General features: G+C 41.8%; 1 protein-coding gene across 2 annotated transcripts in view; it reads left to right on the top strand.

Moving 5' to 3' along the window:
* The window catches only part of znf512 (zinc finger protein 512), a 52,699-nt gene that overhangs the window by 13,976 nt on the left and 23,639 nt on the right, over positions 1-15,084 (top strand). Inside the window, exon 3 of one of the 2 annotated variants that reach the window (XM_063035881.1) lies at positions 3,008-3,075. In XM_063035881.1, the coding sequence (XP_062891951.1) occupies positions 3,008-3,075 (68 nt within the window). Of the gene's footprint in view, positions 1-3,004; positions 3,076-15,084 lie in introns of both variants that reach the window. The other variant, XM_063035873.1, reaches the window with a different exon arrangement.

The raw sequence follows: 15,084 nt of genomic DNA, 5'->3' as shown, positions 1-15,084 counted from the left end.
GGGGTGGGAAGTTCAAGGGGGATATTAGGGGAAGGTTTTTTACTAAGAGAGTGGTTGGTGCGTGGAATGCACTGCCTGAGTCAGTGGTGGAGGCAGATACACTCGTGAAGTTTAAGAGACTACTAGACAGGTATATGGAGGAATTTAAGGCGGAGGCTTATATGGGAGGCAGGGTTTAAGGGTCGGCACAACATTGTGGGCTGAAGGGCCTGTACTGTGCTGTACTATTCTATGTATGTTCTATGATTTTTTTTAAGAATGTTGAACAAACACATGGCAGAATTTCTTTCCACGGAGATCTTTTCTCAAGTCAGCCAGAGCATGCTGGAAGTGATTATGAATTTCATTATTAATGTCTGCCTATGTTGACAAAAGTGATCCAAGTTTTCCAGCATCTTACAGCGTATTAATGCTGGGGGCAGTGTTGTGCAATGGAGGTAAAAGATCACTGCCTTCACTGCCTGTCTAGTGTAAGGCTCATCATCCTGTGCAAGAGTTGACTTGAGAGTTCAACGTCCGGATGTGATCATATACTATAAATTTATGGCAAACCTTGGGGTGGTCTTTCTTCTGGAGTGGAATTGACAAAGGGCTACAAGCTTAGAGGGAGGGGGTTGATGGGAAGGGTGGGGTATTTTGGAAGGAATAGGCAGTCAGCAAAACTATGAACATTGTGTGTCCATCTGTCTATGAGAGTGGAGAATGTGCAAGTTGAGTATATGCGGATGTTGCCCACAGTTACATGTTGCACAGCCCTGGGACAAGGCCTGGTCTCCAATTGCCTTACACTTCCTTGCGATAATTTTAAGACCTTGCTCTAACAAGTGCATGTTGCAGATGATGTGTAACAATGTGTAACAATCAACCTAGGTTATAAGCATTTTGCTAAAGGAATTGTGCATTCTTCAAGCTCAGCTCTATTTTGAACTCATTTACAATTGCATGAACTTCAATTGAATGTAACCCAGAGTATGAGCATGTGCTACTGTACAGAGTGCAATAAATAGCAGTCATAGAACTTGTGTTTAAAAGTTAGACAATGTTGGACAGATATATAAGCAACTGAGGGAGAATTTACTCTGTAATCCTAGGTGTATTTTGCAGCCTACGACATAAACATTTTTATAACCCTTTATCCTAGAAACACTTATTATGATGGGTCTTATACTAGATAGAGGCAATTTGAAGTTCCGCTCATAATATTTTATAGCCTTAAGCCTTGGAAGTGTAGCTGCTGTCTTTGGAGTGCCCCAGCTAAACAAAGCGAGTCCAAAATATGGCCTTTCTGTTGAAGATTGTTCCATGGCCTTTTTTTTTGGCTTTTTCATTTCAGTCACTTGGAGGTTCTGACTTGTATAAAGTAACATAGAACAGTACAGCACAGTACAGGCCCTTCGGCCCACAATGTTGTGCCGACCCTTAAACCCTGCTTCCCATATAACCCCCCACCTTAAATTCCTCCATATACCTGTCTAATAGTCTCTTAAATCTCACTAGTGTATCTGCCTCCACCACTGACTCAGGCAGTGCATTCCACGCACCAACCACTCTCTGAGTAAAAAACCTTCCTCTAATATCCTCCTTGAACTTCCCACCCCTTACCTGAAAGCCATGTCCTCTTGCATTGAGCAGTGGTGCCCTGGGGAAGAGGCGCTGGCTATCCACTCTATCTATTCCTCTTATTATCTTGTACACCTCTATCATGTCTCCCCTCATCCTCCTTCTCTCCAGAGAGTAAAGCCCTAGCTCCCTTAATCTCTGATCATAATGCATACTCTCTAAACCAGGCAACATCCTGGTAAATCTCCTCTGTACCCTTTCCAATGCTTCCACATCCTTCCTATAGTGAGGCGACCAGAAATGGACAATTTCTTCAAAGATCCTTGCCATTACCCAGTATCAGAGTTATCCCCATCTCAGTCCATAAGGATGTTGTTTTTTGCCATAATAATATTAGAGTAGATAAAATTTGCATATTGTTAGTGCATTTCACAAACTTTTAAGGAAATGTCAATGAAACAGAAGGATGAAAACATTTTAATTTTTTTGAAGAGTTGCTAAAAAAAAGAATCAAATGAGTGTATCACGTTACAATACATACATGCATCACTACTGCATAAGGAATGAATATAGCTTAAAGTGTAAATCATCCTTTTTGAAGAACTGTGCAGTATGTGCATCAGACCATAAGACATAGCAGAATTAGGCCATTTGTCTCATTGAGTCTGTGCCACCATTCAATCACGGCTGATCCCTTTTCCCCTCCTCAGTACCACTCCCCGACCTTCTCCCTAAAACCTTTGATGCCATGGCCAATCAAGAATCTATCAGTCTCCATCTTGAATATACGCAACGAACTGTGGTAACAATTTCCTTAAATTCACCACCCTCTGGCTAAAGGAATTTCTCCACATCTGTTTTAAATGGATGCCTTTCTATCCTAAGGCTGGGCCCTCTTGTCCTAGACTTCCCCACCATGGGAAACATCCTTTCCACATCTACTCTGTCTAGGCCTTTCAGCATTCAAAAAGTTTCGATGAGATTACCCCCCCCCCACCCCCACTACCTTCTAAATTCCAGCGAGGATAGGCCCAGAGCCATCAAACATACCATATATGATAACCCTTTCATTCACAGATCATCCTTGTGAACCTCTTCTGAACCCTCTCCAATGCTAGCACATCTTTTCTAAGATAAGGAGCCCAAAACTGTTCACAGTACTCAAGGAGAGGCCTCACCAGTACCTCATAAAGCCTCAGCATCACATCCCTGCTCTTATATTCTAGACCTCTTGAAATGAATGCTAATATTGTACTTGCCTTCCTTACCAACTCAACCATTAGTTTGCATTGTTAATTATTTATCAGGTCATTTTTAGTTTTTGCTATTTCAGTCCTTATTTTTCATGTTAGCAATTGCAGGTGGAAAAATGTGAATATAAAAAGTATGAAATTCCTATTCCATCAATTCAGATTTTAAAACTTAGTTTTTACTTGTTTATCAGCAGGAACTATAAAAGAGACTAGGAGTGAAGCAAAAGTGACAACAAAAAATACAAACAATTTGGAATTTCAGGTAAGAGTCCATTTTCTCTTCATTTTCAGTCACGTAAATCAATACTCCTTGGCCACACTAATCAAATTGCAGCAAAAGGCCAGAGCAATTGTTCATTGTTGTCTTTTATTTAGAGCTTTTCCATGTCATGGCAAAGCCAAAACAATAATACTTTTAGAAAGGATTATACCACATGTAGCTAGTTTCATATACCTGGCTTTTACAATTTGTATCCAACACGTTAAAGTTTAGTAATTACTATTTACACATTTTATATTTTACCCTCTGAGGGTGGAAATTTGTTTCCTTAAGTAATTGTGAGGCTCACATCGGCTCGAATAGTGATTGTAAGTGGGTTAATGCAGCTGATTTTCTGAGCTGCACTTTTTGTTACTGTTGATTTTCAGCAGCGCTGGTGTAGACTTTTAGCATGTCCTTCTCTTAGATATTGCACTGCCTGTGTATGCATGGCTTGTTTTAAATTCACCCGCTCCACGTTCCAAGTAGTAAAAGAATTACTGGAGTACATGTGAAAAATCACATTTACAGTCCTACTGTAGCTTCGAGAATTAATCCCACAGATTCAGTAGGTTACACTAGGTACAGAAGATTACAATTACAAATGTACCTTTTGTCTGTTTTCCATCTAGTCGTAGCTGTTTTTACCTAGAACCATAGAAACTACAGCACAGAACAGGCCTTTTGGCCCTTCTTGGCTGTGCTGAACCATTTTCTGCCTAGTCCCACTGACCTGCACACGGACCATATCCCTCCATACACCTCCCATCCATGTATCTGCCCAATTTATTCTTAAATGTTAAAAAAGAACCCGCATTTACCACCTTGTCTGGCAGCTCATTCCATACCCCCACCACTCTCTGTGTGAAGAAGCCCCCCCCAATGTTCCCTTTAAACTTTTCCCCCCTCACCCTTAACCATGTCTTCTGGTTTTTTTCTCCCCTTGCCTCAGTGGAAAAAGCCTGCTTGCATTCACTCTATCTATACCCATCATAATTTTATATACCTCTATCAAATCTCCCCTCATTCTTCTATGCTCCAGGGAATAAAGTCCTAACCTATTCAACCTTTCTCTGTAACTGAGTTTCTCAAGTCCCGGCAACATCCTTGTAAACCTTCTCTGCACTCTTTCAACCTTATTTATATCCTTCCTGTAATTTGGTGACCAAAACTGAACACAATACTCCAGATTCGGCCTCACCAATGCCTTATACAACCTCATCATAACATTCCAGCTCTTATACTCAATACTTTGACTAATAAAGGCCAATGTACCAAAAGCTCTCTTTACGACCCTATCTACCTGTGACGCTACTTTTAGGGAATTTTGTATCTGTATTCCCAGATCCCTCTGGTCCACTGCACTCCTCAGTGCCTTACCATTAACCCTGTATGTTCTATGTTGGTTTGTCCTTTCAACGTGCAATACCTCACACTTGTCTGTATTAAACTCCATCTGCCATTTTTCAGCCCATTTTTCCAGCTGGTCCTAGCTATATATTTTTCCATCAATCTAGCTTTTGTCAACCTGAGAATCAAGTTGACACTTTGATATGAATTGCAACTTTTCATTACATACAATTACATGGATTGCATTGAAAATGTAGAGTAGAAATGTTTACTTCAGCTGATCCATACCTGTTCATGATTCCAACACTTAATGGCATAAACCACTTTTTTCACCTATTTTACCTATCTTCCTCTTACGCTTTGCTTTAATCTCTCAGGTTGTTCTGTGTAAGTACATTAACCTACCTGGGAAAAGGCATACCTGTAAGGATGAAATAGCCCAAAGTCATATATAGGATTTTCTTAATGTATCAGTGCTGCTTCTCCTTAGGCCATTTTTAGATTCGGAGAAGGCCTGCTTCGGTTCCTACAGATTTCCTCCAGGTGCATCTATTGAATGCAGTGTCTTCCCGTTTTTTAGATGTTATGCTGAAGTGTTTTGACCATCGGGCTCACTGACCTTCCTTCAAGTGGGTGCAAAGGATCTGTTTGGGGAGACATGAGATAGGCATCCAGATGACATGACTATCCCTCGGAGCTGTTGTTGCTTTATTGTGGTAGAGATGTTCATGTTGGCCTCCTCCAGTAAGCTGCTGTTAGTGCAGATGATCCTCAGAGTCTTTCATAAGGATCTTTGGTGGTACTGTTTCTGAGCTTTCAAGTGCCTACTGTAGATTGTCTCATGATTCAGCTCCATGTAATAACGTAGGAAGGAAGACTACTCTATAGACCAAAAGGTTTGCTTGGACCTTAGATTATGGTCTTCAAAGACTCTCTTCCTTAATCTTGCATAGGGTCCAGTAACATTATTCGGGTGGTGGTTGATCTGAATCAATGTCTGCTTTTGAGGAAAGAATACTGCCAAGGTTGTGAAGGTGGTCTGCATTTTCAAGGACAATTATATCAACTTTTATGGAAGGCTGGATGAACTTGATGTAGTAGAAGTGGAGGTAATGCACTCCTTCCACTGTTTTCAAAGTAAAAAATTATTATCAGAGTACATACATATCACCACATGCAATGCTGAGATTTTTTTTCCTGTGGGCATACTTAGCAAATCTATAGAGCAGTAACTGTAAATAGGATCAATGAATAAAGAATCTTTCAAATGAGATCATTGGTTTTGGGAACACCAGAAATAGAATGTTTGTAGTTATCCCTTTTTGTTTAGGAGTCTGATGGTTGAGGGGTAGTAACTGTTCTTGAATCTGGTGGTGCGAGTCCTGGGGCACTTGTACCTTCTATCTGATAGCAGTGAGAAAAAGAACATGGCCTGAGTGGTGAGGATCTTTGTTGATGGATGCTGCATTTCTACGGTGTTTCATGTAGATGTTGGGAGGGCTTTACCCACGATGAACTGGGCTGATTCCACTACCTTTTATAAGACTTTCCACTCAAAGGCATTGGTGTTCCTATGCCAGGCTATAATGTAGCAGTCAGCACACTTTCCACAAACATCTATAGAAGTTTGCCAAGGTTTTTGATGACATGCCAAATCTCTGTAGACACCTGATGACGTAGAGGCGCTGTTGTGCTTTCTTTGCAATTATATGATGGATGCAGGACAGTCGTCTAAGATAGTGACCTGCAGGATTTTAAAGTTTCTGATCCTCTGATGAGTGCTGGCTCATGGACCTCTGGTTTCCCTCTCCTGAAGTCCACAATTGGTTCCTTAGTCTTGCTGACATTGAGTGAGAGGTTGTTGTTATGACACCACTCAATCAAATTTTCAATCTCCCTCTTGTATGCTGATTCATCACCACCTTTGATATGACCCATAACAATTATACCATCAGCGAACTTGTAAATAATGTTGAGCTGTATTTAATCACACAGTTGTAGGTGTAAAGCGAATAGAGCAGGGGGCTAAGCACACATCTTTGTGGTGCTCCTGTGCTGATGGGGTTGTGGTGGTGATGTTTTTGCCGATCCAAACTGACTGTGGTCTGCAGTTGAGAAAATCCAGGATTTAATTACACAAGGAGGTATTAAGGCTCAGGTCTTGAGTTTACTGATTAGTTTTGAGGGGATGATGGTGTTAAAATGCATAAATTTCATCCTGATGAAATGCATCTTTGCTATCCAGATGTTCCAGGGTTGTGTGAAGAGCCAATGAGATCAAGTCAAATCAAGTGGTTTATTGTCATTTAACTATATACATGTACATAACCATATAAAGTATATAGAAATGAGACGTTTCTCCAAACCAAGGTGTAAAGCACAGTAGTACACACAACACAAATAACACAGGATAACTTAAAAAGATAAGGATAAAATTTATAGATGGATCACACAGGAATAACAAGCTAAAGTGCATTAATATTAAATATTGTAAGGTATGGAATAGATTAACCAGTGACATTTTGAACACAATGTGGCGGGGAGTTCAGAAGCCTAATGGACTGGGGAAAGAAACTGTTTCCCATCATGACCAGTCTTGTTTTTATGCATCAGAGTCTCCTGCCTGATAGTAGAAGTCATAGAGGATACTGGATGGATGGGTGGAATTCTTAATAATACTAAGGGCCCTGCGTATGCGGCACTCCTGATAAATGCCCCAATGGATGTTAGGGAGACCACTATTATCCTCTCAGCTGTTATCATAGTCCTTTGTAGGGACTTCTGGTCCGATGGCTCGACTGCTCCCATACCGGATGGAAATGCAAATGCAACTTGTCAGGATACTCTCAACGATGCTCCTGTAAAACACAGTTAAGATGGCGGGGTAGGTCTTACTTGCCTCAATCTTCCTGGGAAGTGGAAGCGTTGCTGTGTCTTCTTGTTCAGGGAGGTGATATTAAGGGACCAGATGAAGTCATCCGTGATAGGAACTCCCAGGAGCTTGGTGCACTTTACTCTCTATACAGAGGAGACATGTATTCGCGGGGGGGGGGGGGGTGGTTCATCTACACCTTTCTTAAGTCTACAATGATTTCCTGTATCTTCTCCACGTTCAGGCACAGGTTGTTCTTCTCACACCAATCCACCAGCCACTCCACTTCCTCTCTATACTCCGTCTCATCATTGCTCTTGATAAGGCCAACTACTGTTATGTCATCTGCAAACTTGATGACACAATTTGAGTTGGATCCCGTCATACGTCAGCAGTGCGAACAGCAACGGACTGAGCACACAACCCGGAGAAGCACCAGTGCTCAGTGTATTGGGACGAGAGACATTGCTGCCCACATGAACTTTCTGTGGCCTTACTGTTAAGAAGTCCAGTATTCAATTGCAGAGGGAGATGTCGAGATGCAGTTTCACCACCAGTGTCTGGGGTATGATGGTATTGAATGCCAACTGAAGTTGAAAAACAGCAGATGGCATCTGCTGTAGACCTGTTGCTTTGGGAGGCAAATTGGACCGGATCCAAGTCGCCACTCAAGACAGGAACTGATATGATCATATGATCATAAGACCAGAAGGTATAGGAGCAGAAGTAGGCTATTCGGCCCATTGAGTCTGCTCCGCAATTCATTCATGGGCTGATTCAATTCTTTCAGTCATCCCCACTCACCTGCTTTCACCCCATACCCTTTGATGCCCTGGCTGATCAAGACCCTATCTATCTCTGCCTTAAATACACCCAATTACTTGGCCTCCACAGCCAACAAATTCCACAGAATTACCACCCTCTGACTAAAGTAATTTCTCCGCAGCTCAGTTCTAAAAGGACGTTCTTTAATCCTGAAGGTGTGCCCTCTTGTCCTAGAATCCCCTACCATGGGAAATAACTTTGTCATATCTAATCTTTTCAGGCCTTTTAACATTCCAAATTTTTCTATGAGATCCCCCCTCATTCTCCTGAGCTCCAGGGAATACAGTCCAAGAGCTGCCAGACGTTCCTCATACGGTAACCCTTTTATTCCTGGAATCATTCTCGTGAATCATCTCTAAATCATCTCCAATGTCGGTATATCCTTTCTAAAATAAGGAGCCCAAAACTGCACACAATACTCCAAGTGTGGTCTCATGAGTGCCTAATAGAGCCTCAACATCACATCCTTGCTCTTATATTCTATACCTTTAGAAGTGAATGCCAACACTGCATTCGCCTTCTTCACAACTGACTCAACCTGGAAGTTAACCTTTAGGGGACTTTGCATGAGGACTCTCTGTTTCCTCTACCTATCTTTGTATCGTCAGCAAATTTAACCATAAATCCATTAATACCGTCGTTCAAATCATTGACATACATCGTAAAAAGCAGCGGTACCAACACAAACCTCTGTGGAACTCCACTGGTAACTGGCAGCCAGCCAGAATATGATCCCTTTATTCCCACTCGCTGTTTTCTGTTGACCAGCCAACGCTCCACTCATGCTGGTAACTTCCAGGTAATTCCATGGGCTCTTATCTTGCTGAACAGCCTCATGTGTGGCACCTTGTCAAAGGCCTTCTGAAAATCCAAGTACACCACATCTACGGCATCTCCTTTGTCTACCCTGCTTGTAATTTCCTCAAAGAATTGCAGTAGGTTTGTCAGGCAGGTTTTCCTTTCAGAAAACCGTGCTGGCTTTGGCTTATCTTGTCATGTGCCTCCAGGTACTCCGTAATCTCATCCCTAACTATCAATTCCAACAACTTCCCAACCACTAATGTCAGGCTAATAGGTCTATAGTTTCCTTTCTGTTGACTCCCACCCTTCTTAAATAGCGGAGTAACATTTGCAATTTTCCAGTCATCCGGTCCAATGCCAGAATCTATTGATTCTTGAAAGATCATCGTCAATGCCTCCACAATCTCTCCAGCTACTTCCTTCAAACCCGAGGGTGCATTCCATCAGGTCCAGGAGATTTATCCACCCTCAGACCATTAAGCTTCCTGAGCACCTTCTCAGTCGTAATTTTCAATGCACCTACTTCAGTTCCCTGACACTCTTGAATGTCCGGTTTACAGGTGTCCCCTGCTTTACGAACGTTCGCTTTACGCCACTTTGCTTTTACGAAAGACCTACATTAGTACCTGCTTTCACTAACCGAAAGAGGATTTTCGCCTTTACGAAAAAAGACACCTGCTTTAAACTTGTGTTTACCCCGAGAAAGAATACCATGACTGTGAAGCCTTGCGTGGGCAGGTGTGTGCGCATGCGTGTGCGTGCCGATATTTTTGTACAAATCGGTTTTGACTAAATCTTCCCGATTCTGTTAAGTGAAACTACACTGTACATACATTATTTCTACTTTATATAGGCTGTGTATTTTATCATATCATTCCTGCTTTTACTATATGTTAGTGTTATTTCAGTTTTATGTGCTATTTGATATGATTTGTAAGGTTATTTTTTGGGTCTGGGAACGCTCAAAAATTTTTCCATATAAATTTATTGTAATTGCTTCTTCGCTTTATGCCATTTTGGCTTACGAACGGTTTCATAGAAACACTCTAACTTCGGATAGTGGGGGAAACCTGTACTGCAGACATCTTCCACTGTGAAGACTGATGCAAAATATGCATTCAGTTCCTCTGCCATCTCTGCATCTCTCATTACAATATCTCCAGCATCATTTTGTATTGGTCCTAAATCTTCCCTCGACTTTCTTTTACCATTTATATATTTAAAAAAGCTTTTTGTATCTTCTTTGATATTAGTCACCACCTTCCTCTCATAATTCATCTTTTCCTTCTGAATGACCTTCTTAAGTTTCCTTCTGAAAGTTTTTAAAGGCTCCCTAATCCTCTATGTTCCCACTAGCTCTGGCTTCCTTGTATGCCCTCTCTTTTGCTTTTACTTTGGCTCTGACTTCACTTGTCAGCCATGGTAGTATCCTTCTTCCCTTTGAAAATTTCTTCTTATTTAGAATATATCTGTCTTGCACTTCCTTCATTTTTTGCAGAAACTCCAGCCATTGCTGCTCCGCTGTCTTTCCTGCAAATGTCCTTTTCCAGTCAATTTTGGCCAGTTCCCCTTTCATGTCATTGTAATTTCCTTTATTCTGCTGAAATACTGACATATTGGATTTTATTTTTTCCCTCTCAGATTTCAATGTGAACTCGATCATATTGTGATCACTGTTCCCTAAGGGTTCCTTAACCTTCAGCTCTCTTATCACCTCTGGATCATTGCACAACACCCAATCCAGCACAGCTGATCCCCTAGTGGGCTGAACAACAACCTGTTCTAAAAGCCATCCCTTAGACATGCTACAGATTCTCTCTCTTCAGGTCCAGTACTAACCTGGTTCTCCCAATCCACTTTCATGTTAAAATCCCCAACATTTATCATGACACACATCAAAGTTGCTGGTGAACGCAGCAGGCCATCATGACATTGCCTTTCTGACACGCCTTTTCTATCTCCTGCTATAATTTGTAATCCACATCCCGGCTGCTATTTGGAGGCCTGTATACAACTGCCATTAGGGTTCTTTTACCCTTGTCATTTCTTAACTCAACCCATAGAGACTCTACACCTTCCAATCCTATGTCATCTCTTTCCACTGATTTAATATTATTTCTTATGCACAGAGCCACACCACCCCCTTTGCCTAATAACCTATCTCCCATATACCCTTGGACGTTCAGCTCCCAATGGCAGCCATCCTTTAGCCAAGTTTCAGAGATGGCCACAACATCATATTTGCCAATCTGTAGCTGAATTTCGAGATCGTCCATTTTATTCCTTATGCTGCCTGCAGTCAAATACAGCATTCTCAGTCCAGTATTTGTTGCTTTCTGTTTTAACTGCACAATATCTCTATTGCCCTGTAATTCATGCCACTGGCTTTGATTAAGCCTCATTTCCTGCCTGTTCTTTCTATAATCTCTGTTGCACGCAATCTTCGATTATTTCTGTTTTCCTCTTCCTCAGCCCTATCACTCCATTTCCCATCCCCCTGCCAAATTAGTTTAAACCCTCCCTAACAGCTCCATTAAATGTTCCCGCTGTCCTTTTTGTACAGGCCATATCTCCCCCAGAAGAGACTGCAATAATCCAGGAATCTGAATCCTTGCCCCCTACACCAGTCTCTCAGCCACACATTAATATGCCTGATCATGCTATTCTTGCACTCGCTAGCACGTGGCACAGGCAGCAATCCTGAGATTACTGCTCTAGAGGTCCTGCCTTTCAGCTTCCTACCTAATTCCCTGAATTCTCTCCTACCTTTTTCTACCTAGGTCATTGGTCCCAACGTGTATCAAGACTTCTGGCTGTTCACTCTCTCCCTTCAGAATACTCTGCACCCGATCTGAGGTATCCCGTACCCTGGCACCTGGGAGGCAACACACCATGCGGGTATTTCTATCAGGCTGACAGAACCTCCTGTCTGTTCCCCTCACTATGGAACCCCCTATGACTACTGCATTCCTCATCTTCCTCTTTCCCTTTTGCACCATGGAACCAGGCTCAGTGCCAGAAAGCCAGCACCAGCCTCTCGAAACACTTCACCACTGTGGATATAAGTGACAATGGGCGATAGTCATTGAGGCAGGTTTCCACGCAATTCTTGGGCATCAGTACGATTGAACCTGCTTGAAGCAGGTGGGTACCACCCACTGCCTGATCGAGAGGTTGAAGATATCCTTGAACACACCAACCAGTAGGTCAGCACAGGTCTTCGGTACTCAATCAGGTGTTCCATCCGACTGGATGCTTTCCTTGGATTCACTCTCTCGAAGGCAGCCTGCATGTCATCTTCAGATATGAAGATCAAAGGATCATTGGGAGACATGGGGGTTCCTCCCTGTTTTGGTGATCGAATCGAGCATAGAAGGCATTAAGCTCATCTGGAAGCAAAGCTCTGCTGTCCCCTATCTCTCAAGATTTAACTTTGTACGAGGTTATGGTATTCAAGCCCTGTCACAGCTGTCGAGCATCCCTCATTGATTCCAGTCTAGTCCAGGATCTCCACTTCACCCGTGAGATAGCTGTTCAGAAATCATACCTGCACCTCTTGTAACATTCTTGATCTCCAGACTTGAATGCCTCTGATCTAGCTCTCAGCAAATTCCGTATTTCTTGGTTCATGTGGGGTTTCTGATTGGGATAAACCCTGAATGATCTTGTGGATACTCGCTCATCTATAGCTATTTTAATAAAGTCTGTTTCAACCCTGGGGTAGTCATTCAGATGCTCAGATGGGTGCTTGAACACTGCCCAGTCCACTGATTCAAGGCAATCTTGTAACTGTTCCTCTGCCTCCCATGACCACCTCTTAGTTGTCTGATCTCTAGAGCCTTGCTTTTTAGGCTCTGTCTGTATGTGGGTAGTAGGAGTAGAGCCAAATGGTTCGATTTGCCAAATACAGTCTTGGGAAGGAACTTATCGTAGCATAGCAGTGGTCTGCTGTGTTGGGACCTCTGGTGCAGCAAGTTGCATGCTGGTGATAATTGGGCAGGGTTTTCATCAAACAGGCCTGGTTAAAGTTGCCGACTATAATTTGAAATGCGTCGGGATAGGCTGTTTCTTGACTGCAGATGATATCATGCAGTTTTGCGAGTGCTTGCTTATAATTGGCCACTGGTGGTTTTCAAACTGGTGATATATTCACATGTTCCTTATGAAGAGACTCTGTTCTCAATAAAAACCTGGAAGTTGCTCTTCAACTTTAGGTGGACATGGACCACAATAGACACATCTGTGATAATAACAGCTGTGAACTCCCTAAGCAGCCAGTAAGGTCTACACAGCAGCACCAGGGTACTCCAAATCCAGGGAACAAAAGGATTTGAGAGCATGCACGTTCTGGGGGTTGCACCAGGCATTATTAACCATGAAGCATACCCTACCTCCTAGGGCACTAAGGCTCTGAATTTGCCATCCTCAGCGGTCTTATTTTCTCTTCCTTGGGTTTTGTAGTTTTACTGTTGAGGGATGTTTTTTCCCAATATCCTGACAGCCTGGACCAGTGATGAGGCTGGAGTGCATAGTTGCTGTGGAATAGAGTCAAGGACTTTAGGATAGAGGACAAGATCTAGACTGAGAACTCTGGTTCTTTCTACAAACACGGGTTACCTTTCTCTTCTTGATGGGCCCTCCTTATCGGGGTAGGCCTTTCAGTGTTGGGGCTTCATATGGTCTTGACTATACTTGGAACATTTATATTTTTTGCAGTTATCAGTAGCTGCTTGATCTCCAAGATTTTTTCCACTCTGTTCGTTTATTTTGATCACATCTTTTTTGGACTTTAGCTTTGGTTTAATAAATTGATATAGTGATCATCTAGTAGAAATTATCCATCAATTCACAAAATGTTGAGAAAGTGGAAGGTAATCGCCATTCTGCAAACTTAGGGGAGCCCATGGTCTCCTTGTAAATAATTTTGAGGAGTAAATGTCACCTGTAGAATGTGTCTTGCTCACAACAAAGCACGTTACAGAAACCAGTATTCCACTGCATGGACTCTGTCTAAACTTTGTGCTGCCTCCGTAAAGCAGCCAGCATAATCAAAGACCGCATCCATCCACAATATTCTCTCTTCTTCACCCTCTCAATGAACAGACAATGGTCAAAGGCAGCATCTAGTCCACTGTTATAAGTCTATTGAGCAATGCTGTTTCATTTCGTTGTAGTATGTACAGTCAGATGAAATAAACTTGAACTTGAATGGTTCCCCAGTACGATAAGATGGATGCTCAATCTCACAATCTACCTCATTATGATCGTGCACCTTAATGCCTAACATTGCTGCACTTTCTCTGTGGTTGTTGCATTTTATTCTGCGTTCTTTTATGGTGTTGCCTCAATGCCCTATGTAATGATTTAATCTGTATGAATGGTTTGCAAGACAAGCTTTTTACTCAGTATATGTGACAACAATAAACCATTTCCAATTCCTAAAAAAAAACAGAAAACTGAGTGATGGCATACAGAGATAAAAATATTAATACAGCAGCATCATTTTCTTTTCCCTGTGAAGTGGCAGATCTGCACCGTCAGTAACTGGAAAATATGATTTATATTATTTATGAATGTAGTGTTCACCCTGTTTTATGGGAGATAAAGTTGCCTATCTCTTGGGATACTGATTAAAATCTTAGACCACAGGAGTGATGGTGAATACCCAAGTTAAATTAGTACCTTGAAGCCAGCTACGAAAACATTATTTATTTGGCACAGTTTGGGCGGTCGGTATATTATCTGCATAATTATGTTAATGAGGTTCTTTACAGATCCTGCCTGCAGATGCCAAGCTCAAACATTTATGCCTGGATACACAACTTGATTCCCAATCTGAAAGTAGTTTTTTTACAATGTTGTGCAGTTAAATAGATCTCCCTTCTTCTATGTTCCTGCATTTCCAAATCTCTGTGTCCTGTTCTTTCTTTTTCCACTGATCGTATCTCCTTTCAAATGTGCAATTATTTGAGCATTTGTAAGCTTGCACCAGCTCAGAATACTGTAATATCGTTGTTATTATTAAGCATTGAGAAGTGAAAAAGTGACTAACATCAACTTGTATGATGTGGACAGAATTATACAGAGAAGGCATGTTTTAAGGTACATATTTCTAGTTGCTAAACTAAAGATAACTTGAACTTAATAGATCATAGAAGATTACT

This window comes from Mobula hypostoma, chromosome 2 (assembly GCF_963921235.1).
Source record: "Mobula hypostoma chromosome 2, sMobHyp1.1, whole genome shotgun sequence".
Classification (NCBI taxonomy): domain Eukaryota; kingdom Metazoa; phylum Chordata; class Chondrichthyes; order Myliobatiformes; family Myliobatidae; genus Mobula; species Mobula hypostoma.
This window is presented reverse-complemented; position numbering and strand designations above follow the sequence as displayed.